Source organism: Drosophila teissieri, chromosome 3L, assembly GCF_016746235.2.
Source record: "Drosophila teissieri strain GT53w chromosome 3L, Prin_Dtei_1.1, whole genome shotgun sequence".
In the NCBI taxonomy this organism is placed as follows: domain Eukaryota; kingdom Metazoa; phylum Arthropoda; class Insecta; order Diptera; family Drosophilidae; genus Drosophila; species Drosophila teissieri.
The window spans coordinates 8,955,771-8,974,595 of record NC_053031.1 but is presented as its reverse complement, the minus strand read 5'-3'; the positions used below and the strand labels follow the sequence as shown (position 1 = coordinate 8,974,595).

The 18,825-nt window shown below is 46.7% G+C and overlaps 5 protein-coding genes across 5 annotated transcripts; 4 read left to right on the top strand and 1 right to left on the bottom strand.

Annotated features, from left to right (window-relative positions):
- The first annotated feature begins 1,748 nt into the window (after positions 1 to 1,748).
- LOC122618261 lies at positions 1,749 to 3,753 on the top strand. Its single transcript, XM_043794562.1, has 5 exons — positions 1,749 to 2,241; positions 2,313 to 2,465; positions 3,087 to 3,336; positions 3,404 to 3,588; positions 3,660 to 3,753. Exons 1-5 carry the CDS (start codon positions 2,140 to 2,142, stop codon positions 3,726 to 3,728), a joined length of 759 nt encoding a protein of 252 aa, XP_043650497.1. The 5' UTR covers positions 1,749 to 2,139; the 3' UTR covers positions 3,729 to 3,753.
- A 1,026-nt stretch (positions 3,754 to 4,779) lies between these two features.
- LOC122618260 lies at positions 4,780 to 5,877 on the top strand. Its single transcript, XM_043794561.1, has 3 exons — positions 4,780 to 4,854; positions 5,320 to 5,657; positions 5,718 to 5,877. The coding sequence occupies exons 1-3, from the start codon at positions 4,780 to 4,782 to the stop codon at positions 5,824 to 5,826; spliced, it is 522 nt and encodes a 173-aa protein (XP_043650496.1). The 3' UTR covers positions 5,827 to 5,877.
- Positions 5,878 to 6,386: 509 nt separating this feature from the next.
- LOC122618259 (F-box only protein 28) lies at positions 6,387 to 7,593 on the top strand. The gene is made up of 3 exons (XM_043794560.1): positions 6,387 to 6,561; positions 6,632 to 6,759; positions 6,829 to 7,593. Exons 1-3 carry the CDS (start codon positions 6,478 to 6,480, stop codon positions 7,559 to 7,561), a joined length of 945 nt encoding a protein of 314 aa, XP_043650495.1. The 5' UTR covers positions 6,387 to 6,477; the 3' UTR covers positions 7,562 to 7,593.
- Positions 7,594 to 7,688: 95 nt separating this feature from the next.
- LOC122618257 (serine/arginine repetitive matrix protein 2) lies at positions 7,689 to 17,241 on the bottom strand. The gene is made up of 4 exons (XM_043794556.1): positions 16,642 to 17,241; positions 9,244 to 15,676; positions 9,014 to 9,172; positions 7,689 to 8,919 (listed from the first exon to the last, which is right to left on the bottom strand). Exons 1-4 carry the CDS (start codon positions 16,785 to 16,787, stop codon positions 8,608 to 8,610), a joined length of 7,050 nt encoding a protein of 2,349 aa, XP_043650491.1. The 5' UTR covers positions 16,788 to 17,241; the 3' UTR covers positions 7,689 to 8,607.
- A 70-nt stretch (positions 17,242 to 17,311) lies between these two features.
- LOC122618258 (ubiquitin carboxyl-terminal hydrolase isozyme L5) lies at positions 17,312 to 18,774 on the top strand. The gene is made up of 2 exons (XM_043794559.1): positions 17,312 to 17,509; positions 17,589 to 18,774. Exons 1-2 carry the CDS (start codon positions 17,434 to 17,436, stop codon positions 18,485 to 18,487), a joined length of 975 nt encoding a protein of 324 aa, XP_043650494.1. The 5' UTR covers positions 17,312 to 17,433; the 3' UTR covers positions 18,488 to 18,774.
- Positions 18,775 to 18,825: the final 51 nt, after the last annotated feature.

Sequence of the window (18,825 nt, the reverse complement as noted above, 5' to 3'; positions counted from 1 at the left end):
TTGAAAAGCAGCATCGAACGATTAGACAAATATTTCCTATGAACATGCCCGAGGTCCAAGGCTGGTGATGATGATTTAAAATAATTAATCTCTAGTAGGGTCTACCCAATGGCTGGATCTTTTGTTGCATCTTCATTGAGTCAAGGTCTGAATCTTACAATCTACTAAACTGCAGAAGCTGACTCGTTTTTTTTCTTTTTGTTGGTTGTGCCTTTTGCTACTCTGTCTATTGTAGTTTGTAATGTAAAACATTTTTCGGCAGCAATTGTGCAATCGAAATTGCTATGGGCCTTTTTGTGTTCGGCATTTAAATCGGTCTACATTTCGTAGGCGTTCTTATCGTCATCCTATATCTTTGGTATGGAAGTACTTTCTCCCAGTTTTGCATTAAACATTTATGTTGGGTCTACTTTAACACGCCCGTGCCATATGAAATGTGCCACTTCAATGGCATATGCCTTTGGAATTTCAAATATCAAATGCGGAAGCGTGGGAATTTCGGATTTTTTGATTAGTTATGAATTGGAATAGTTACTTCCTTCAATATAGCTCAAGATTAATCAAGTCATATGTGTGAAAACCAATTTTTGTGAATAATTTCTTGCCTTTTAAATTTTGATGTTGAATAGCTGATTAATGGATTTTTAAAAATGTTAATTTGAATTTAGCATGAACAATTTTCGCATTTCGCATTATATTTGACATGGTGTTGAGTTTTAAAAAATAAACAAAAAATAGATATCATATAAGATTCCTTATTAAAGAAGGGACTTGTATAATCCTTCACTTTTAAGGCACGTGCCCTGGAAAAAAATAGAATTAATTATAAATCCAATTATCCCTTAAAAAAGACCTTTCAGGCATTCACCGAAAACCAATCCACTTTCACAATACCTTCAAGGCCCAATCGCCAATAAACCGCATTATTTACAGCAACTAACTCTTCTGACCCGAAAAGAAAACATCAAAGCCCTCTCGAGACAAATAAGCAATTCAACAGCAAGTGGGTGCCAACAAAATTACACAAAAAAATTACACAAATATTTAAAATAATAACGAAAACAATCAATAAATTTAAAACCTTCCGAAAAGTGTTGACTGCAGGGCGCAATCCAAAACAACTGCCAATGGGCAAAAACAAAAGGTTCGGAGCATCGAGGCAAGTCGAACCAATCCAATTCAGCCATTCACTTTCGAGGCAAGGAAAAGGTTGTAGTGCTACCATAACAAATTGCCAGGTCCAAGAAACCGGCGTAATTATATATAACAAAGATGTACACGAGCGGCCAGCAAGGGATCTCTGCGAGACTTTCAAGTCAAGTAGCCGACCCATCATCCCACCATGAATTCGGATTCGGATTCGGAGTTGGATTTTGGATTTCAGTTTTTGGTTATTGGTCTTGGGTTTTTGGAAGGGGTATAAAGATTAATTGAGGCAATTTGGCTAAAACGATTTTGCTGCCACTTCCAGCTAAAACCGCAAATAAAACTAACTATAGCAAGAAGTTTGTATTATTAAGTACGTGCCAAGTAAAAGCTATGGAAAATCATTCAGTGTTTCAGCGCCCAAAAAGTAAATACGACTGCTCACAATGCTTTTCACGATGATAATGACAGTGGTGATCACGATGATGATGATAATGGCGATGATGAGCGCGCCGGCAGCAAACAACGACGTCGGCAGAGGGCACCCGCTAGTGGAGATCGGTCTTATGCATTTGCATTCATTATGTTTGGCACCGTCGACGCGACCACAACGTAACTCCAAGATCGGTTCCGAGCATCGCGTTGTCTATAGATATAGATATAGCTATAGATAGTATAGTATAACCGTATAACCACTTACCAGTTACCAGATTGCTTTGGCAACCGTCGTCACGTGATCGTGTCGCGATCGCTCATTCTGCTCATTTGGCTCATTCTGCTCGTCATTCATCTGTCGCCTCGTCTTGTGCAATTTGGCTGTCGAATGTGGAAGAATGTCTTGCATCTGGATTTGTGTACCGAGCTCTTAACGTTTGTCTGCCGCCGTCTGCTGATCTAGTGCCTTTCAATCGATCAGCTTGACCTTTTTGAGTTCGCCGATCAGGAAATTGTTGAAATTCCAACATCATCATCATCATCACAAAATAGTTGAAAATGTCTAGCCCATGTGTGTTCCTGCTGATCGGCTTACTATATCTCTGCCTGGGTCCATTCATGATTGCCCAAGGCTCGGAATTGGCAGAGCGCAACCACAAGGTGTGTAGGCCTTACAATCGCCACTTAAAGTATACGATCGTAAATAATACTGTCGAATAACCAATTTCAAGAAACGCCAAATCTATCGGGAACAAGTATTGCCACATGCGGGTGGTAAGATACCCGACACCGCTTTTGAGACGGACCGATTGTTTCTGAATCGCCTGCAGAAGGAGGGCATCGCAGTGCCAGATGGCATAGTGCCCGAGCAGCGGAATCCTCAGGTAAATCTCAGCGGGATGTCCTGGTTTATAGCCCCTTTTTTGGCCAGGGGATTGGGATAATGATCGCCGAATATGGCAGTAAAGGAAAATAGCTGTTTTCGCAAAATATACTTCAGCAGGTGCTTTTAAATATATAAGGGAGAAGATATCCTGATATATTTGTTTAAGCGAATATTCCATTGTGTGTATGAGAAATCTAGCTAGTTTTTTCAAATATATTGCAAACCTCAATTCCATTAAGAGGTAACTAAGAAATAAACATACATAAAAAGTTAGCAAATTAAGCACAGATCAATTAATCATTTAGTAAAGATTTTTATATATTTAGTACGTTTGCTGCGATCATTTCTCAAGTTAAAACCAACTGCGATGGCCAAAATCAGCATGCATTCACGTTTTAGTAGTATAAACTCAAGCGTAAAGCAATTCGTAGATGGCTAAAAGTAGTATACACGAACTTAATGGCTTTGCTTTTACAACTGTATAATTTAAAGCATACCCCAAGTAGTAGGTAACCAAAATTGAATACTAACAGGGCAAACATGCTAAGGTGCTATTAAAATGTGCATACGTACTAAAAGTGTCAACTTGTTGAAATTTAAACAATTCGTCCCCATCCAGGTGTATCAGTACTACAACAAACCCATGCGCACCGTCTTCCACATCGCCCTCAGCTCGGATGGGAGGTATACGCCGCGGGAGGGACGATACCACTACCGCCAGGTGCCCACGGTGGAGACCACGTACCTGTATCCGCAGGCGGTGGGACGTCAGCACGTGGTGGTGCCGCCAAAGCACGCCTTGCCCGTCTACCGGCAGCTCCAGTTGCACAATCCGCTGCTCAACCAGGTCAAGTTGCAGCCGAAGAAGAGTGAGTAGTCGTATGTGGTGTGATTGAGGAGAGTGCACCCAAAAGGCTGAACTTCTGCCCAATTTAGTGCCCAATTTTCTGGAACTGGCGCCCACGGTTGGCAAGAGTCAGTCGCATCCATTGGCCGGATCGGCCAAGGCGCAGTCTTATCAGAATGTGAATCTCCTGCATGGTCACAGTCCGGTGCTGCCCGCTTTCAAGAAAACCACCAGGGGCAGCAAGACCTATGTGGACAGCTATGGCACCACCCATGTGAGTCCGGACCATCTAAAACCATAGCGCTTTTATGTAATCTTTATTGGGTCTTTTGTTTTTTGGCTTAGCTCTTCAGCGAGTTTGACGAGCTGCTGAACAAATTGGACCTGCAGCAAACGGGACGAAAGAATTATTAGTTTTAAAGGCAATAAAAATACCCAAAATGTAGTTGAATTTATGAATATGGCAACTGTGAGACATATCTCCAGCCACGAGTTATGTTTACGAGTGGTTCGCATCCATTATCTAACCATGTGCATATCATTTAAAAACCTTTTGCCATACGCCCGCTCACCGTTTAGTGCATTTCCATTCCCATTCCCATTTCCATTCCCATGTTTGCAATCCATTCATGCCCAGCCAATGCACAGAGAAAAAATGTTGTCATACTTAAGGTAAATCACGTTTAAAAGCAGTATTTCAAAAGATATATTCTTGCAACGCCAATATAATACACTTTTTATACTTCAAATAAATACGTTTTATCTTATTAAATTATATTATTAAACTATCTTTTTTTAATAACTGAAATCCATCGATACTTCGCTATAAAACTTATAAACACTTAGGGGCTGTTAAACTTTCTAAATGAATTCGAGAACTAGATCATCAAAGGTACTTGCAAATTTTTGGGCGTGTAGGCAGTTGCATCCACCCAACGCTGGCCAACCCAAAACCCATCCACATATTGTACCATCTAAGCCTGGCCATGTGAAATGGGAATTCATCGCTTTTAGCTAGTTAAGCGTAAACAATTTGTATCTTGCAAAATAAACCCATGCCGTAAACCCGTGCCGTACATTGTTGTATGATGGTGCATTCCCACATGAGTATCTGAGTGGTATATGTATGTATATATCATAATTATATGGGGAGCACGGAGCACCAAGCTCCAAGCGGTTCGTTTACTTTGGTCATAATTGAAGCATAGCTAAGTAATTCGCCGATTTCGGAATGAAAAAAGCTTGGGCCGGCAGCTTCCAGCGCGAAAATCGAAACCGTTCCACAAATCGGATCGGTACCCTTGAAAGCTCCATGCTCAAGTGGCTTGTGCTGGGAAAACTGCAGTTCAGTGTGATTTTCAAACCCAACTCGAGCGGTCGTCTCTGCAACTCCAAAATCTGCAAGCTACCAACTGCAAAGTAGGCGGAAAAGATACATATACACTAAAAGTGTATAACCGACATAATGATGCCAAAGCTGGGCTGTTTCTCCTTTTGGCTAATGGTCGTGATCGGAGCCGCGGTGGCCATCGAAGTTCAGGTGAGGATTGGGCATCGGAACCCGAGTGTATAATTATGCTGAGGAGCGTCAATTAAGAGGAGCGTGTGCCACCCCAATTGACAAAGCTCTCTAGGTGTCTTAGCCACGTTCACTTTTGACCCAAAAATTGTAACATGCAATATGTGTACACTGATAGAAAAACGATGTGTCTGAAAGTGTTTGATATCACATGTAAATTGCCGCATTAAATTTCGAAACATATTGCCGTTCTTATATATTTTCAGTATGAAAATATGCTATTTACCAAATATTTTATATTTGATGTCGGAATGTAAACCTAATGATTACCGTCGTATTTAATATTTCTATCAGTGTACATGTACCTACGAATATGGCTGTAATGAGGCTGTGTCAGGCGGGGATTTGGGGGTACTATGAGCAAACCGGATTGGGGCACGAGCTGTGGCTGGTCTTATGCAATGGAAACATTTGATATGTTTACAGAAATTCGGCTATCTATTCAATCCACCGCAACCGGAACACCCGCAGCATCACGAGGAGAAGCAAGACCTGAACAAGATACCCGGAGTTCCGGGCGTGGACTATCCGGTTTACCATGAGGTGCCGCACACCCACTTCAATTGCCACAATGTGCCGGCCACTCCGGGAATGTACGCCAATGTGGAGACGGGCTGCCAGGCGTACCACGTGTGCCACGATGGACGCGAAGGTGACCAGGGTGCCAAGTTCCTCTGCACCAACGGCACCATCTTCAATCAGAAGGAATTCGCCTGCGATTGGTGGTACAATGTCAAGTGCGAGGAGGCCACCAACTTTTACCAGTTAGTTGTGCTAATAAGTTATTTTGTTGTATTTTGTTAAACTATTTACGTATTTTATAGCTTGAATGCCGATCCGGAGCACAATCCCTACTTTCCCAAAAAGAAGCCTGAGCTGGAACCCTATGCTAATGATATTCATGATGCTAGCAAGTTTCTGATACAAGCTTAAATTTATTTGTATTCTCATTTTGTTCTTGTTGTTCCACATCTAGTAAATAAAAAACATCATAAATTATCTTCCAACAGTTGAACACTGAGATTCGAACAATAACCGATCCTTATGAATAAGAATGCGTTGCATACTTTCTGGCAGCACGTACACTAGTTGCATTTAAGTTTTATAAATATTATTATAATCTGCAACGTATCTCTGTGTTTCTAAAAACAAATCGTTTTCTTTTTAAAATAAATTTAAATATGTTTTATTTAAAATAGAAAACAACTTAAAATTACAAAATGACACAGATGTTTACAAAAATGTGTTTATTTTTGAATGCAAAATGTATAATAATTAAGTAAAATCTTTCTAATCTTATTTTTTGTGATAATCGTATCACATCCTAAATAAAATAAATAAAATATTCCATCAAATAAACTTATTTACGTAAGTTTTTATAGCTCGAAAATAATAGTAAGATAACGGTCGAAATATACTACATTCAATTTGGTATATTTTCAGTATTTTGACTGTGGTATTTCGTGGATTTCAAGGCCTTTTGCCATTTTAAAGAGCTGACATCACTGCCCCATTAAAAACAATAGCAAGCTTCTCGAATAAAATAACTAAACTCGAAACTAGTAATAAGTAGAAAAGATAAATATGAATCTGTTAGACTTACCGCAAACACTAATTCTGGACATCTTGGAGTTGCTCCCCTACGACGAGGTGGCAAAAAAACGAGAGGTGAGTTGATCGTCGACTGACAGTTCCAGGAGTCCCTGATCCGTAACTAAAACTGAACGTTTCCATTCAGGTGTGCACTCTATTTAACTATCTTGGCCAGCAAATATTGAACAAGGGTTTCAACAAGATCATTTTGGCCCATGCCAAGAACTTCAAGCGCATCAAATCCATGCTGCCGCGACGGGAATCGGAACGCAGGTGAGTCTCCTATCGTATTCGCGATGCATCGAGATGTTTCTGATGACTTGGTTGTTTTTCTCCCGTCAGGAACCACATTTTATCCCGCCACTCGGACATACTTACCTCCATCGAAACACGCATATCGATGCTGACCATGACGTACTCCAAGTTTATCGACCTCAACATCTGCTGTTTTATACCTGGTCGCGTTCTGGACGAGATTAACAGCATCCTGCGCATTTTGAGCACCTCCACCAAACAGCTGCGACCACATGAGGTGCTGCAGGAGCTGCGCGACATTTCCTCCATGGCCATTGAGCATTTTGACGAGAAGATTGCTGTGAATTTCAAAATGGAACACCGAAAACAATTGGCCGAATCCACGGCGGCCGGAACTCGACTTGTGGTTTGCAGTGCCTTGGGCGACATCAGCTTTAGCGGCGTCAGGCGAACCGGAATCAGCCGGCCCGTAGACCATGGACTCGTCCAGCAGGCCATCGTTCAGTTGGCCCCAATATCTGCCAGCAAATCACAGCCAGATTCCTCGCAAAAGGATCGCTTCTCTAAGCATCTGTTCAAGCAATACCAGCTCCAAAGGTCACTCACGCAAAGGATTCGCAGCCTAGAAGTGTCGCGCAAGGTGCAGGATCGCCGATTGCAGGAAGCCCTCTCCAGCATCACTGAACTGACCACCCAGGTGTCCGAACTCAAGCGCCAAATGGAGGATGTGGTGGCCAACATGCCCAGTTGCGCCGTTAAACGTCAGGCTGTGGCCAGTGCGGACTGCTTATCACCGGCCCTGAAAAAACCCAAGGTGTAGCCAAGGATTAAGAATACTGAATAGCTTTTAATTAAAACTCCCCTCCAGACAGTGTAGCTATTTTAAACTCCACTCCAGACAATGCAGCTATTAGTCGGAGTACGTAGCATTAATTAGGCAGTGCATCTTCGATATATCGCGTTAAGATTTATTGTTGCACTTGTTACTTAAATATTGTATTACTACTATATAAATACATTGAACATCTAGTGAAAAGTTCTCATTTACGCAATCGTAATCGCCTGTCCTTGATGGATTTCGTCTGTATCGTATTTGGTTGAATGAACAGTTTGGTTTGGGTTGTCCCGCCTCACAACTGCAGTCATCGATAGTAACTCTGGCTTTCGTTTAGTTCGTTAGTTGGCAGAGATCCATCCCGGGACGGTCCCTTGCTATTGTTGGTGCTTAAGCTAGCGCTCTATGGGAGTGGAGGATATCTGGGGCTGTGTCGTTCTATGATGCTATGGTAATTACTCGTTATCTTAGCGTATAAAAGGTAGTAGAAATTGCAACACGTTAGCATGGTTTCTTTGAGGGTCTTTGACTTAATCCGTAAGCTAACTACGTACATACACTAGGCTCTCTATATACAATAACACAAATGGGGGGTTAACATTTTCGGGGAGGGTAAATATTGCATAACAAAAAAATTAAATGGAAAACAAAAATCATTGCAAATTTCTTATCGACGTAATGTATAAACTAGTCAAAATTGAAAGCATTGCCACGTTGAAGAGTGAGCAGTTACATCTCTATATCCAATCCTACGCTCTTATCTTACAGTTAGTAAAAGTGTCAGTTAGTCAACTGGGAGATAAACGTTGCATTAATATGTGTGTTTTGTGTGTCCATGGTTTAACTCGTAGACATTTCTATATTTCACCCAATTATCAATTAGCTGCTCTCTCGCGATGGCGAATCACAAAGGTATACACATTTTCTATATATGTACATCTGCGCTGGGTTCCTAATCCAAATTCTTATCCGTATCTTTATCTGTGCCTGAATCTGTCGTGCGCCGCCGATTAGTAACGACGCCGACGATGCTACTTTTTCTTTACGGCTGCCTTATGGTTGATCTTCTCCTGCAGTTGCCGTATAAGCTGTTGTATATCATCCACGTTGTACGCGTAGATTAACTTGCATTGCTTGGCCTGGATGTTGCCGTTGTTAAGGTTTTTCAACGCATGTTGCAGGCAGTAGATGTTGCCATCCTCGGTGCGAACCATCGATATATACAGGTTGGCGCGGCACAGGTCACATTCGCTCTCGATGGACTTGTATGGCGGCTGTTGCTGCTTCTTGGCCTTTTGACCTTTTTCCGCCTGCACTTTTTCGGTGGACGTCACACCAGCAGCCTGAAAGATGAAGGGTTCAAGAAATGAGTTTTTGGTTGCACAGCTGCCTTGTTTCCAAGAATTTATAGTGCAGTTTAGTTTAATCTTTACTCACCCTAAGCTGTTCTCGGGCAGCGGATTCCTTTTCGCAAACGTCATTTAGCATTGGCAACATTTGATGCAGGGCTTCGGAGTTGACCCGCTGGTCATAACCCAAGGCAAACAGCAGCTGTTCCAACGAGAACATAGCTGGCTCACAGCTTTCATGGATGTCCTAAAAACCAGATTATGATTATTATGAAAACTTAGTTTGCATAAAATGCAAGAGCAGGTAATAAAACATACCCTGAAATCATCTTTGGCCAAATCCAACCAGGACATTGTGGCGAAGTAAACGCTCTCGGAGACCACATATCCTGTGGCCAGGCTTGAGGTATAGGCCCGTGGGAAAACCACAATAAACTCGCCTGGCTTCTGTTCGATGCGGCACAGTGACACCCCTCGATCTGTGAGCATGTGCGGCGGCACCATCACCGTATCACAGGGCAGCCAGATTGTCTTGTTCTGGCAGTGCGTCGGAATCAGCGACGTAAGAGCCGCTCTGAAGTTCGCACTCTGATCATCGGGAATTCCATACCACAGCTTGGAGGCACCGGTGTGCAGGTACTCGATCCATGACAGGCCATGCGGATCCCTGTACCAGCAGCAGGCGGAGAAAAGCATGCCCACGTGAAGCGTGGGAACAGTTACGCCCATAACAGGACCCAAGGATCGCAGCACAGAACCTGAATTATTGGTCAACACCTTCAGATTCCAAGGATGCCTGGCATAGTTTGAACCTTTTCCCTTGGGTCCTGGACTAGGGAAGCCATAGCCCCAGCCTGAGCTGTCAATGGAGCCCGAATGAACGCACACATGGCTGTCGCGGACGGCCACATGCCGCCAGAACTCCGCTTCCACCTCGTTGACCGTGGGATCAGTGCTTTTGAACCACAACGCCATCGTATTACGGGCAATCCTATAAAACTGGCTTAGTGGCATACTTCTCCCCTTCACGATGCATTCCATGGACACGCCGTCTATCTCCTCCTCGGACTCTTCGTCCTCGTCGCTGCTCAGATCGTCCTCCTCGTTGGACACGCTCTCCGTGTTCACAAAGCGATCCGCATTCCGACGAGCCCGTGCCTCCCGCTTAGCCCAGTCGGCCTCCACCTCGTCAAAGAGCTTCTGTCGCTCTGCCGGTGACAAGGTATCGTATGGCAGCAGGTACTTGCAGTATATGTCGTCCAGCTTGGTCACCCGATCTTGAGCTAGCTTGGGTATGCACATTTCCTCCGCCACGCGTGCCCACTTCTTCTTCTCGATTACTTCCTTAAGACCTCCCAGCTCCTGGACCGTGTGATACAATCGAGGCAAATCGACCTCCATTCCACCGATCCAAGGCGGGTGATTCATAACGATGCTTTGCGTGGCCAGGTACTTCTTGATGGCACTCAGCTCCTTGGCACTTGGACCCCAGCGGTGGAGCATTTTGTGCACATACTGATTGTAAGCTGTGAAGCGCATCTCATCCGAGATCCGGCATTCCGGCTTAAAGCTGGCCGGTGGAATGATCTTACAAATGCCAAACCTGGCCGCAATTGGTGTGATGCGCTCGATAAACTCAATGGGATCGGCAAACTCCTTTTCCGTTGGTCGAAAGATGGGCGCCTCCACCATTTGCGTGGGATCATCGTGTCGCGGAAAGGCCGTATTGTTGGCCATCTTAATGGGTGTGTCATCCTTGTACTTCTTGGCTACGGCTGCTGCTGTGGAGCTCGTCTGGGCAGCCGTACGAGATTTAGCTGAGCCAGAAAATAGGGATGAGTTGGAGTTCACGCGCACCAAGCTGGAGGCACCAGGTCCTGCTGCTGCTCCCGCCGCTGCCGATGTGCTCGCCTTGGGCAAGCTCTTAAGACTTGTAGTCGTTGAGGCCGCATCGTTGCTGGCCGCATGGAGCAACGTCTTTACCAGCTCGTTGGTATTCAGCGACTCTGGCAGCGGCTTTGAGTTGGTATCCATTTGAGCCTTGGTCACCAGAGTGGCCTGCATAACCACCTTCTGATTGGGGCCGTCGGGGCCCTCTCGTCCCAGCTTCACTGCAACGCCTTGAATGCCGCCATCACCACTGCCCCCCACTCCAGCTCCTTGCAGGGGAATATAAAAGGTGGCACCCTCTGCATCTGAATCGCCACCAGCTTCTACGGCTGGTGCTGGTGGAGCCGGAGCTTGTTGCTGTTGCTTTTTGGCTCCTCTGCCTGTGGCCGCCTTGGATGGTTTGCCTTCGATCTTGCAGTTCTCCGTAGGACTTAGCGTTAGTTGGACTGCCGTTGCTGCTGCTGCGGCTGCTGCTCTCTTTTTCGTTGGAGACCGCTCACTTAGCGCATTGGCCACGGGAGCTGGGGAAGTAACCGGACTGGGATCAGCCCGTCGCCGGTTGCCCGACTTGTTGCCAGACTCATCCTCTTTGCCAAAGGCATAGACCGATTCTCGTTTTGTTCCTGCGCCACTGGGAGGATTAGATGCCGGTTTCGTCTCCGCCTGTTGCTGCTGCGCCTTAGCGTTCTTTTGATTATAAACTGGAGTACGTTTCGGATTTGCAGGATTCGGTGCTGCGGGCGCAGAAGCTAATATAGTTGCTCCCCCGCCAGCAGTGGCATTTCTCTTTCCCTTCTCCGGTTTCTGCTTGACAGCTGGCGGTGGAGTTGGGCTGCTCTTAGATGGCGTGAGAGATGCGGGAGTGGGTGTGGAAGAGATGGGTGTTGGCGGGGTTGCAGCAGTACTTCTTGGCTGAGGTGCAGCCTTAGATGCAGCGGCCTTTGCCGACTCTTTGCCCTTTCGATCGTTGGCTTTCTTTTCCACAGCCACAGACTCATTGGATGTGATCTTCTGTGTGAGATTCACAGGTGTTGAGGATTTGTCGTAGTCCAGAGCATCACAGTCCTTGCTATCCGCCTGCTCGTGTTGTTCTTTGCGACTGGGAGGAGTGACCAGCACAGGAGTGGCCTTCAGGGATGGTCCCTTGGCGGACCAGGCACTCTCACTCTTACCAAGATCGCCACGCGTATTCTTCGATGATGAACTAAAGCTTGCACTAAGCTCTTTATCATCTCTCGTGGGCGGAGGAGTAGTCGATTGCTGGGGCCTTAAACTATCATCAAAATCGTCATCCAAATCGTCTTGGATTTCATCTGGGTTGGATGAGCACTCAATGAGCCATTTTTGAATCTGTTCGTGCGTCATGTTAACCTTCGCCTTGCGCCGCTCCTTGCTAGACAATTGGTCGCCAAAGTAACCCTCCGTGGGCACCACTGGCCCCAGCACAGGCTTGTGGATAGATCCGCACTTTCCCAAAGTGCATTTCGTGTTGTCTGGTCCAGAACTCTGGGCCAAACTAACGCTGGCAATGCCGAAGATCTTGCCCGACTCCTCTTTGCTGGGCATCAGCGTGGCCTGCGCTAGTATGCTCCCAATCTCGTCTTTTAGAGGATCAGAATTGGCCACGGCTCCTCCTCCCGTTCCTGCACTATTGCTGTGCGCCGGCGGTGGCGTGGAAGTGGCTGTAACTGTGGCTGCAACCGTCGCCTGATGGGCTGCCGCTGCCGACGTGGAAGCCACTGGCATTGGTGCGTTATTTACTGTAGCTGCAATACTCATGCTAAGATTTAAGCTGGATGTCTGGATCACAACCTGGCTGACTGGTGGAGAAGGCGGCGGTGGTGCCAAGGGGCTTTTAGTGGCAGACGATGGTGTGCCCACGGTGGTAGCAGTGGTTCCCGATGTTGGTTGAAACTTCACCGGCGATGGACTTGGAAAACTGCTGGTCGATGATCTGGGCAGTGGGCTTCGCTCGTACTTAGGCGTTAGAAAGTTTGGATTAATTTTTGGACACTGATACGCCTCGATGGGCGGTGGATAAGTTGTCGGTGGCGTCTGGTACTTCATCGGCGATGAGCCCTGGGAGGGAGTTTTACTCCCAGACGGTGCTCCGCCTCCAAACTGATGGGTGGGCGTAGGTGGTGGCCGCACATAACCGGAGTGGTAGTGGGGCGATGCCTGCGGCAGATACGACGAGGTTTTCTGAAAACTCACAGCCCCACCAGCACTTCCCGGCAGTGCATACGTGGCGGGAACGTTCAGAATCTTGGACGTAGGCACCGGCGGCTTCTTCTCCATGGGTTTGAGTGGCGAATAACTTGCTTGAATGCTTGGAAACATCGGCATGGAACCCAAAGAGGATGTAGCTTTTGCCGTCAACGGAAGCATAGTCAGCTGAGTGGTGCCAGTTGAAGTCGGTAGTATACTGGGCACCGTCAGCGAGGGAGTGACCGAAACTGCAGGCGTGGGCACGGAGATGGGTGAAGGAACCGGCATCAATTTGGGCGGTGGGCTGGCAATCTTTGGCGGCAATATTTCCTTCTCTTTTGCCGCAACTACGGGCACCTTGATGGCCAGCGGTTCGTCATCCGAGTCGCTGAAACTCTTCTCTAGCTTGCGCTTGGTTTCGTTTAGCTCCTCGTTGATGAGAAAGTCCTCCTCCTCGTCGGAGTCGACTTTCGAATGTTCGGACTTGGCTTTGGGCTTGGCCTGCTGCTCAGACATCTTAGCCAGGGAGCCCTTCTTTACCAGCATTCCCTCGATTGGCGGTTTGTGCGCTGGACCGGCATTTGCCTTGCCCTGCTTAGGTGGGCGGCCACGTCGGGCTGGGGGCGGTGGCTTTTCCTCCTCGGCTTCTGGGGGGGAGGGGGACGCGTTGCGGGTGACTTCTACTGGAGCTGTAACTGGCGAATCCTTAGGTCGGGGCGACGGCTTACGGGTTGATTTGCCTGCCGAAAGCACCGTCGAGGCCTCCGGCACGTTTAACTTTCCCGCCGCATTACGCTTGATCTCGTTCTCCATCTTTTCCATTTCCTTCACGTTGGGTATGTCAGGAAAGCTGCTCATTGACAGGTCGTCCTCCTCGTCATCGGCCAGCTGCAGTTTGTGACCAATGATGCCCATGTAAATGGCCGCAGCTTCCTTGGTTTTGCGGGAGGGGCGCTGCGATCTCTGAGGCTCTAGCTCCGCGGAATCCTCTGAAGCCTTGCTTTTCGCAGACTTTCGAGATCCTCGAGCATTGGTGGCGACTTTTTTCGAGGACGGTGGTGCCAATTCTTCCTCATCCGCTGGAGCATCCTCTGCTTTCTTTTTACCAGCTTTTCCCCTTTTCCCTCCACTAGGTGGCTCCTCCACTTTGCTCTCTGGCACAGGCTCCTTTTCCTTCTCCTTTTCTTTTTCCTTTTTGTCCTTGGCCTTATCTCTCTCAATCTCCTCTTCCTTCTCCCTTTGCTTCTCCTTCTCAATTTCCTTTTCCTTCTCTAATTTTTTAGCTGCTGCCTTGCGATTCCTGGCTGGCGGAGCAATTGTAGCAGCTCCACCTTTTTTGGGACTCGCCCCTTTGCCGCCCTTTTTCAGCTTGATGGATTTTGCTAGGGGCTGCTCATCATCTGAACTAAAATCAAAGACATTCAGACTTTTCTTTCCCTTCGCCGCCGCACCATGTTGACTGTCACCATTCTCCAGCTGCTGCTTTGCTTCTTTGGCGTAAATACTGGAATTCGTCTTCTCCTTGGTTTCCTTTATTTGCTTGGTAGGCTCGGGCTCCTTTTCGGTTTTGCTTGGTGGCCGTTCAGGCTGCTTTTTGGGCTCATCTTTTGGGGAATCATGGGCTGCAGGTTCCTCCTGGTGCGGCGGAACCTTAACGGGCTCGAAAAAAGCCCTCTGCCTTGTCATTCGTCCGGAGGACTCGGGTGAGGGTATAAAAATGGGCGACTCCCGTTGCCTTACACGCTTAACGGGCGCCTTATCTTTTAGAGCTGTCTGGGCTTCCGGCGCGGGCTCTGCAGCTTTCTTGGCTGCCGCGGGTCGTCCCCTTTTGGTGGGTTCCGCTTTTACAGGACTGTCTGCCTTTACTTCCTCGCCATTGCGCGAGGTGGCATCGTGAGCAGAGAAGAACTCATCTTCATCGTCATCTGCCTCTTGTTCCTCGAGATCCTCTGAATGGTCATCATCTATGATGGGTTTACTTTCCTTGGTAGTGGCACGATTGGAGCGGCGCTTGCTGTCGTTGGATAATGCTAGCGGTGCACCCTTATCGGGGGAAATGCCTGCTCCTCTGCCTCTGGCTCCTCGTCGATTACCATCGGTGACAACCTCCGCTCGTTTTCGCACCGCTCCTGGCAGTACAGGAGTAGGATTTCGCGAGGGAATCTTAGGCGCTTCGGCTGAAATGAGATTGTTTTTATCACTAGCTGCTTTTTCAGCTGTTGAGGGTTTCTCAGTGGGATCGGGTAATGGGGCTATCACTTCCACCTTCTTGGCCGCTCCTTTAGCCGGACGACCCCGCTTCTTTTTGTTGCCAGCCAAGCTCGCTCGGCTGTTGTTGGGCTTTCTTGCATTATTATTATTGTTGGCTCCCGTCGTCGATGCTTCCGAATCCTTGGACTTGCCCTGGTTGAGGAAATCCAAGTGGGCGGGCAACGCGCGAGTGCCACGAAAGCATAGGAAGGTAAGAAAGTCCTGCGGCTTTGGACACTTGTTGGGCAGGATCTCGATAGGTGGCTGAGAGCTATCCGCTCCAGAGGTGCTGGGCCCCGATCCGGATCCAGCTGCCGCTGCTGCTGCACTGTAGGCGATGCTGGAGGAGCTGCTGGGCGCACTCTGTCCTTGGGCAAACTTGCGCTGTGCCTGCACCTTCGTTCTGCAAGTGGAAGATAGCATCAAGTAGTGTGAGAGATATTTAATTGGAAAAAAGGCAACATGATATGAATTGGGAAATTCAATATTAATTTGGGATTATAATCAAGGCCACAGCATACACAGTGGACATTCGATAAAAAGCAGAACTCGGCATCAGCCGGAAAACCACCAATAATGAACAAATAAACGAATAAATATTATAAAACTATAGACAATTACCATCTAATTTTATTTTGCTATGATTTTTCTGTTTATTATTCTTTGGCCATCCATTTATCTTTAGTATACAGGGTTTAAACAAATAAAGGAAAGAATACAGGAATAACAATGAGGTCATTATTTGGTATTTGTAAACAATTTTGAAACTATGTATAGATTTTATGTAAATTAGTTTGTTAAATTTCAAAAACAAAAATAATTATTCGAATGTTCAAATATACATATTACAACTCCTCACATATAGAACATTTAAAAATCACAAAACCCATTTTTAAAAAGAATAATACACCTTTGTATTCACTGGCCATGTATTCGTCGAAGTACCCACGACGTAATAAAGCAATCTACGTAGGTAAATATTGTCTAATTATCAGAGCCGAATATTCAGCTTAGTGACTAACCACTGTACATATACCCACCTGCTGGAAGGGGAAGATCTCCCCCTGCACCGCCCCCCTGCACAGCGGATGCGAAACACCCCTTCGTCGAGGAGAACAACAACGCCACGACACGCTGTTGACGCTGGCTTATACAACAACTGAGAGCTGCCCTCCGTAGTTACTCCCCCTGGTGACCCCCCTGCACTCCCCACTCCCAACCCCTATCCGTTTCCATTTCAATCAAGCAGCCAACAAACGCTGCGACGTCATCTCCATCTAGTGCCACACACGTATGTAGTTCGTAGTAATGGATAAGCCCTCTAAACATTACCCATATCGTCGGGCATATGTGGACTCGCGGACTCACCTCTTGGGCATTTCGGGCGAGGACTCGATGGCCGCCACCGCCGACGGAGGTGCCAGCGAGGAGGCAGTGGGCGGGCCGGGCGGAGGCGGTGGGGGCGTCTCCGTCTCCTTGCGGCGACGCTTGTTGTTGTCTTTGGAGACAACCATTTTGTTGCGAACTTTTCGCGCCTCTTTTTCTCTCGCCTCTTCTCTTTCGCTCGCGCGCCTTCGTCCGTTGAATTAATTATTATTATCCGTATTATTTATTATCGCACATACAATGCACCGCCCGACACTTCTTTATTATGTATAGATTTGCATATATATATGTGCATATATGTACGTATATATATGTATATATCTACAACGAATAGCGTTTTTGTTGCTGCCTCTGCTGCAGCACGCAATTTTCGTATTTTCGCTTCATCTTAACGGCGATTTAGCGGTGGTTTTAGCCCTCGAAATAAACACTAAAATGCTGATTATTGTCTTGTTATTGTTTAGTGCACTCTGCGTTCACATTTCACACACGACAAGTGCTGCAAATTTCATTTTCTTTCGCGAGATTTGCTTGCACATATTTTTTTCGTCTTCTGCTTCTTCTTATACCGCTTTTGCTTTGTGTCATGGCGGATGATCGAGTTGCCAGACTATTTTCCCAGGGCGGCAAAAGCAGTAGGCCATATCGCTTGATAACCGTCACATCTGGCAAGGTTTGTTCACTCTGTGAGTTGACAAAAAATTTTGTGCAGTAAACGCATCATTTTTGTGGTTAAATATACAGAAGAAAGATAATTAAGTGATTATTATTGAAATGGGCGACGGTGCTGGAAACTGGTGTCTCATTGAATCCGATCCCGGGGTATTCACAGAGCTTATTCGCGAATTCGGTAAGTTATTGGCGGGCTTTGCCAGCGACGCCGGCAATTGGCATCAGAAAACTTAATAATACTATGTACGTTCGACCAGGATGCGATGGCGCACAGGTGGAGGAGATCTGGAGTCTGGACAGTGAGTCGTTTAAGAACCTAGAGCCCATCCATGGTCTGATCTTCCTGTTCAAGTGGGTGCAAGAGGATGAGCCCGCAGGCAAAGTGGTCCTGGACCGGGAAAACATCTTCTTCGCCAAGCAAGTGATCAACAACGCATGCGCCACCCAGGCAATCTTAAGCCTGCTGATGAACCTGGAGCATGAGGACATCAAGCTGGGCGAGACCCTCACCAATTTCAAGGAGTTCTGCCAGTGCTTTGATCCGTATAACAAGGGACTAACCTTGAGCAACGCTAGCCAGATACGCACGGTGCACAACTCATTTGCCCGCCAGACACTGTTCGAGCTGGACATGAAGAACCAGAACAAGGACGAGGATGTGTACCACTTTGTGGGCTATATGCCCATCGGAGGCAGACTGTACGAGCTGGATGGCCTGAGGGAGGGACCCATTGATCTGGGTGAGATCAAGCCCGAGCAGAACTGGATCGATGTGGTGCGTCCGATTATTGAGAAGCGCATGCAGCGCTACAGCGACGGCGAGATCCACTTCAACCTGATGGCTCTGATCTCGGACAGGCAGCGCATTTACGAACAGCAGATTGAGAAGTTGCTTAATCCGGCGCCCAATGCTATGGACACTGAGGAGGATCGACAGACGGAGATCAGTAGTTTGCGCACGTACATTCAGTATGAGATCCAGAAGAAGAAGCGCTACAAGGTGGAGAACGTACGGCGCAAGCACAACTATTTGCCCTTCATCGTGGAGCTGCTGAAAATGCTGGGCGAGACCGGACAACTGATGCCCATCTACGAGAAGGCCAAGCAGAGGGCGCTGGATCGCGAACAAGCGCAGCGCAAAAAGGATACCAACTAGGCATTTACAGTATAATTATCTCCCGGTGAGGCAATTCAAAATTGCTGCGATTTCAAATAAAGAAAAGGAAATGATCAGATATTGAATGGAGGAGATCCTGTTTATATCGCTCTTTAATAGTTAGATGAAACTGCCTTTGTACTGTACTTTAGTTTTTATATTCAACATCCTGCTCTCTGCCAGTTAATCGTACGCACTTCTGCGTGTTAAGCTAAATATACCTTATACATGTAGTAAAAAATTTAAATAGAACGCAAAAATAAACAGTTTCGGTAACGTAAAGAAAACGACTGAAGTGGTTTTGGTTTGCCTTTGTTCGTATAGAATATATTTGGTAT

Coding starts and splice junctions, on each gene's coding strand:
- LOC122618261 (XM_043794562.1), top strand. CDS start 2,140: ATGTCTAGCCCATGTGTGTTCCTGCTGATCGGCTTACTATATCTCTGC. Junction 2,242..2,312: donor TGGCAGAGCGCAACCACAAG/GTGTGTAGGCCT, acceptor ACCAATTTCAAG/AAACGCCAAATCTATCGGGA. Junction 3,337..3,403: donor CAAGTTGCAGCCGAAGAAGA/GTGAGTAGTCGT, acceptor TGCCCAATTTAG/TGCCCAATTTTCTGGAACTG.
- LOC122618260 (XM_043794561.1), top strand. CDS start 4,780: ATGATGCCAAAGCTGGGCTGTTTCTCCTTTTGGCTAATGGTCGTGATC. Junction 4,855..5,319: donor CGGTGGCCATCGAAGTTCAG/GTGAGGATTGGG, acceptor ATATGTTTACAG/AAATTCGGCTATCTATTCAA. Junction 5,658..5,717: donor GAGGCCACCAACTTTTACCA/GTTAGTTGTGCT, acceptor CGTATTTTATAG/CTTGAATGCCGATCCGGAGC.
- LOC122618259 (XM_043794560.1), top strand. CDS start 6,478: ATGAATCTGTTAGACTTACCGCAAACACTAATTCTGGACATCTTGGAG. Junction 6,562..6,631: donor AGGTGGCAAAAAAACGAGAG/GTGAGTTGATCG, acceptor GTTTCCATTCAG/GTGTGCACTCTATTTAACTA. Junction 6,760..6,828: donor CGACGGGAATCGGAACGCAG/GTGAGTCTCCTA, acceptor TTCTCCCGTCAG/GAACCACATTTTATCCCGCC.
- LOC122618257 (XM_043794556.1), bottom strand. CDS start 16,787: ATGGTTGTCTCCAAAGACAACAACAAGCGTCGCCGCAAGGAGACGGAG. Junction 9,173..9,243: donor TGGCCAAAGATGATTTCAGG/GTATGTTTTATT, acceptor TCTGGTTTTTAG/GACATCCATGAAAGCTGTGA. Junction 8,920..9,013: donor CTGCCCGAGAACAGCTTAGG/GTGAGTAAAGAT, acceptor TTCATCTTTCAG/GCTGCTGGTGTGACGTCCAC.
- LOC122618258 (XM_043794559.1), top strand. CDS start 17,434: ATGGGCGACGGTGCTGGAAACTGGTGTCTCATTGAATCCGATCCCGGG. Junction 17,510..17,588: donor AGAGCTTATTCGCGAATTCG/GTAAGTTATTGG, acceptor ACGTTCGACCAG/GATGCGATGGCGCACAGGTG.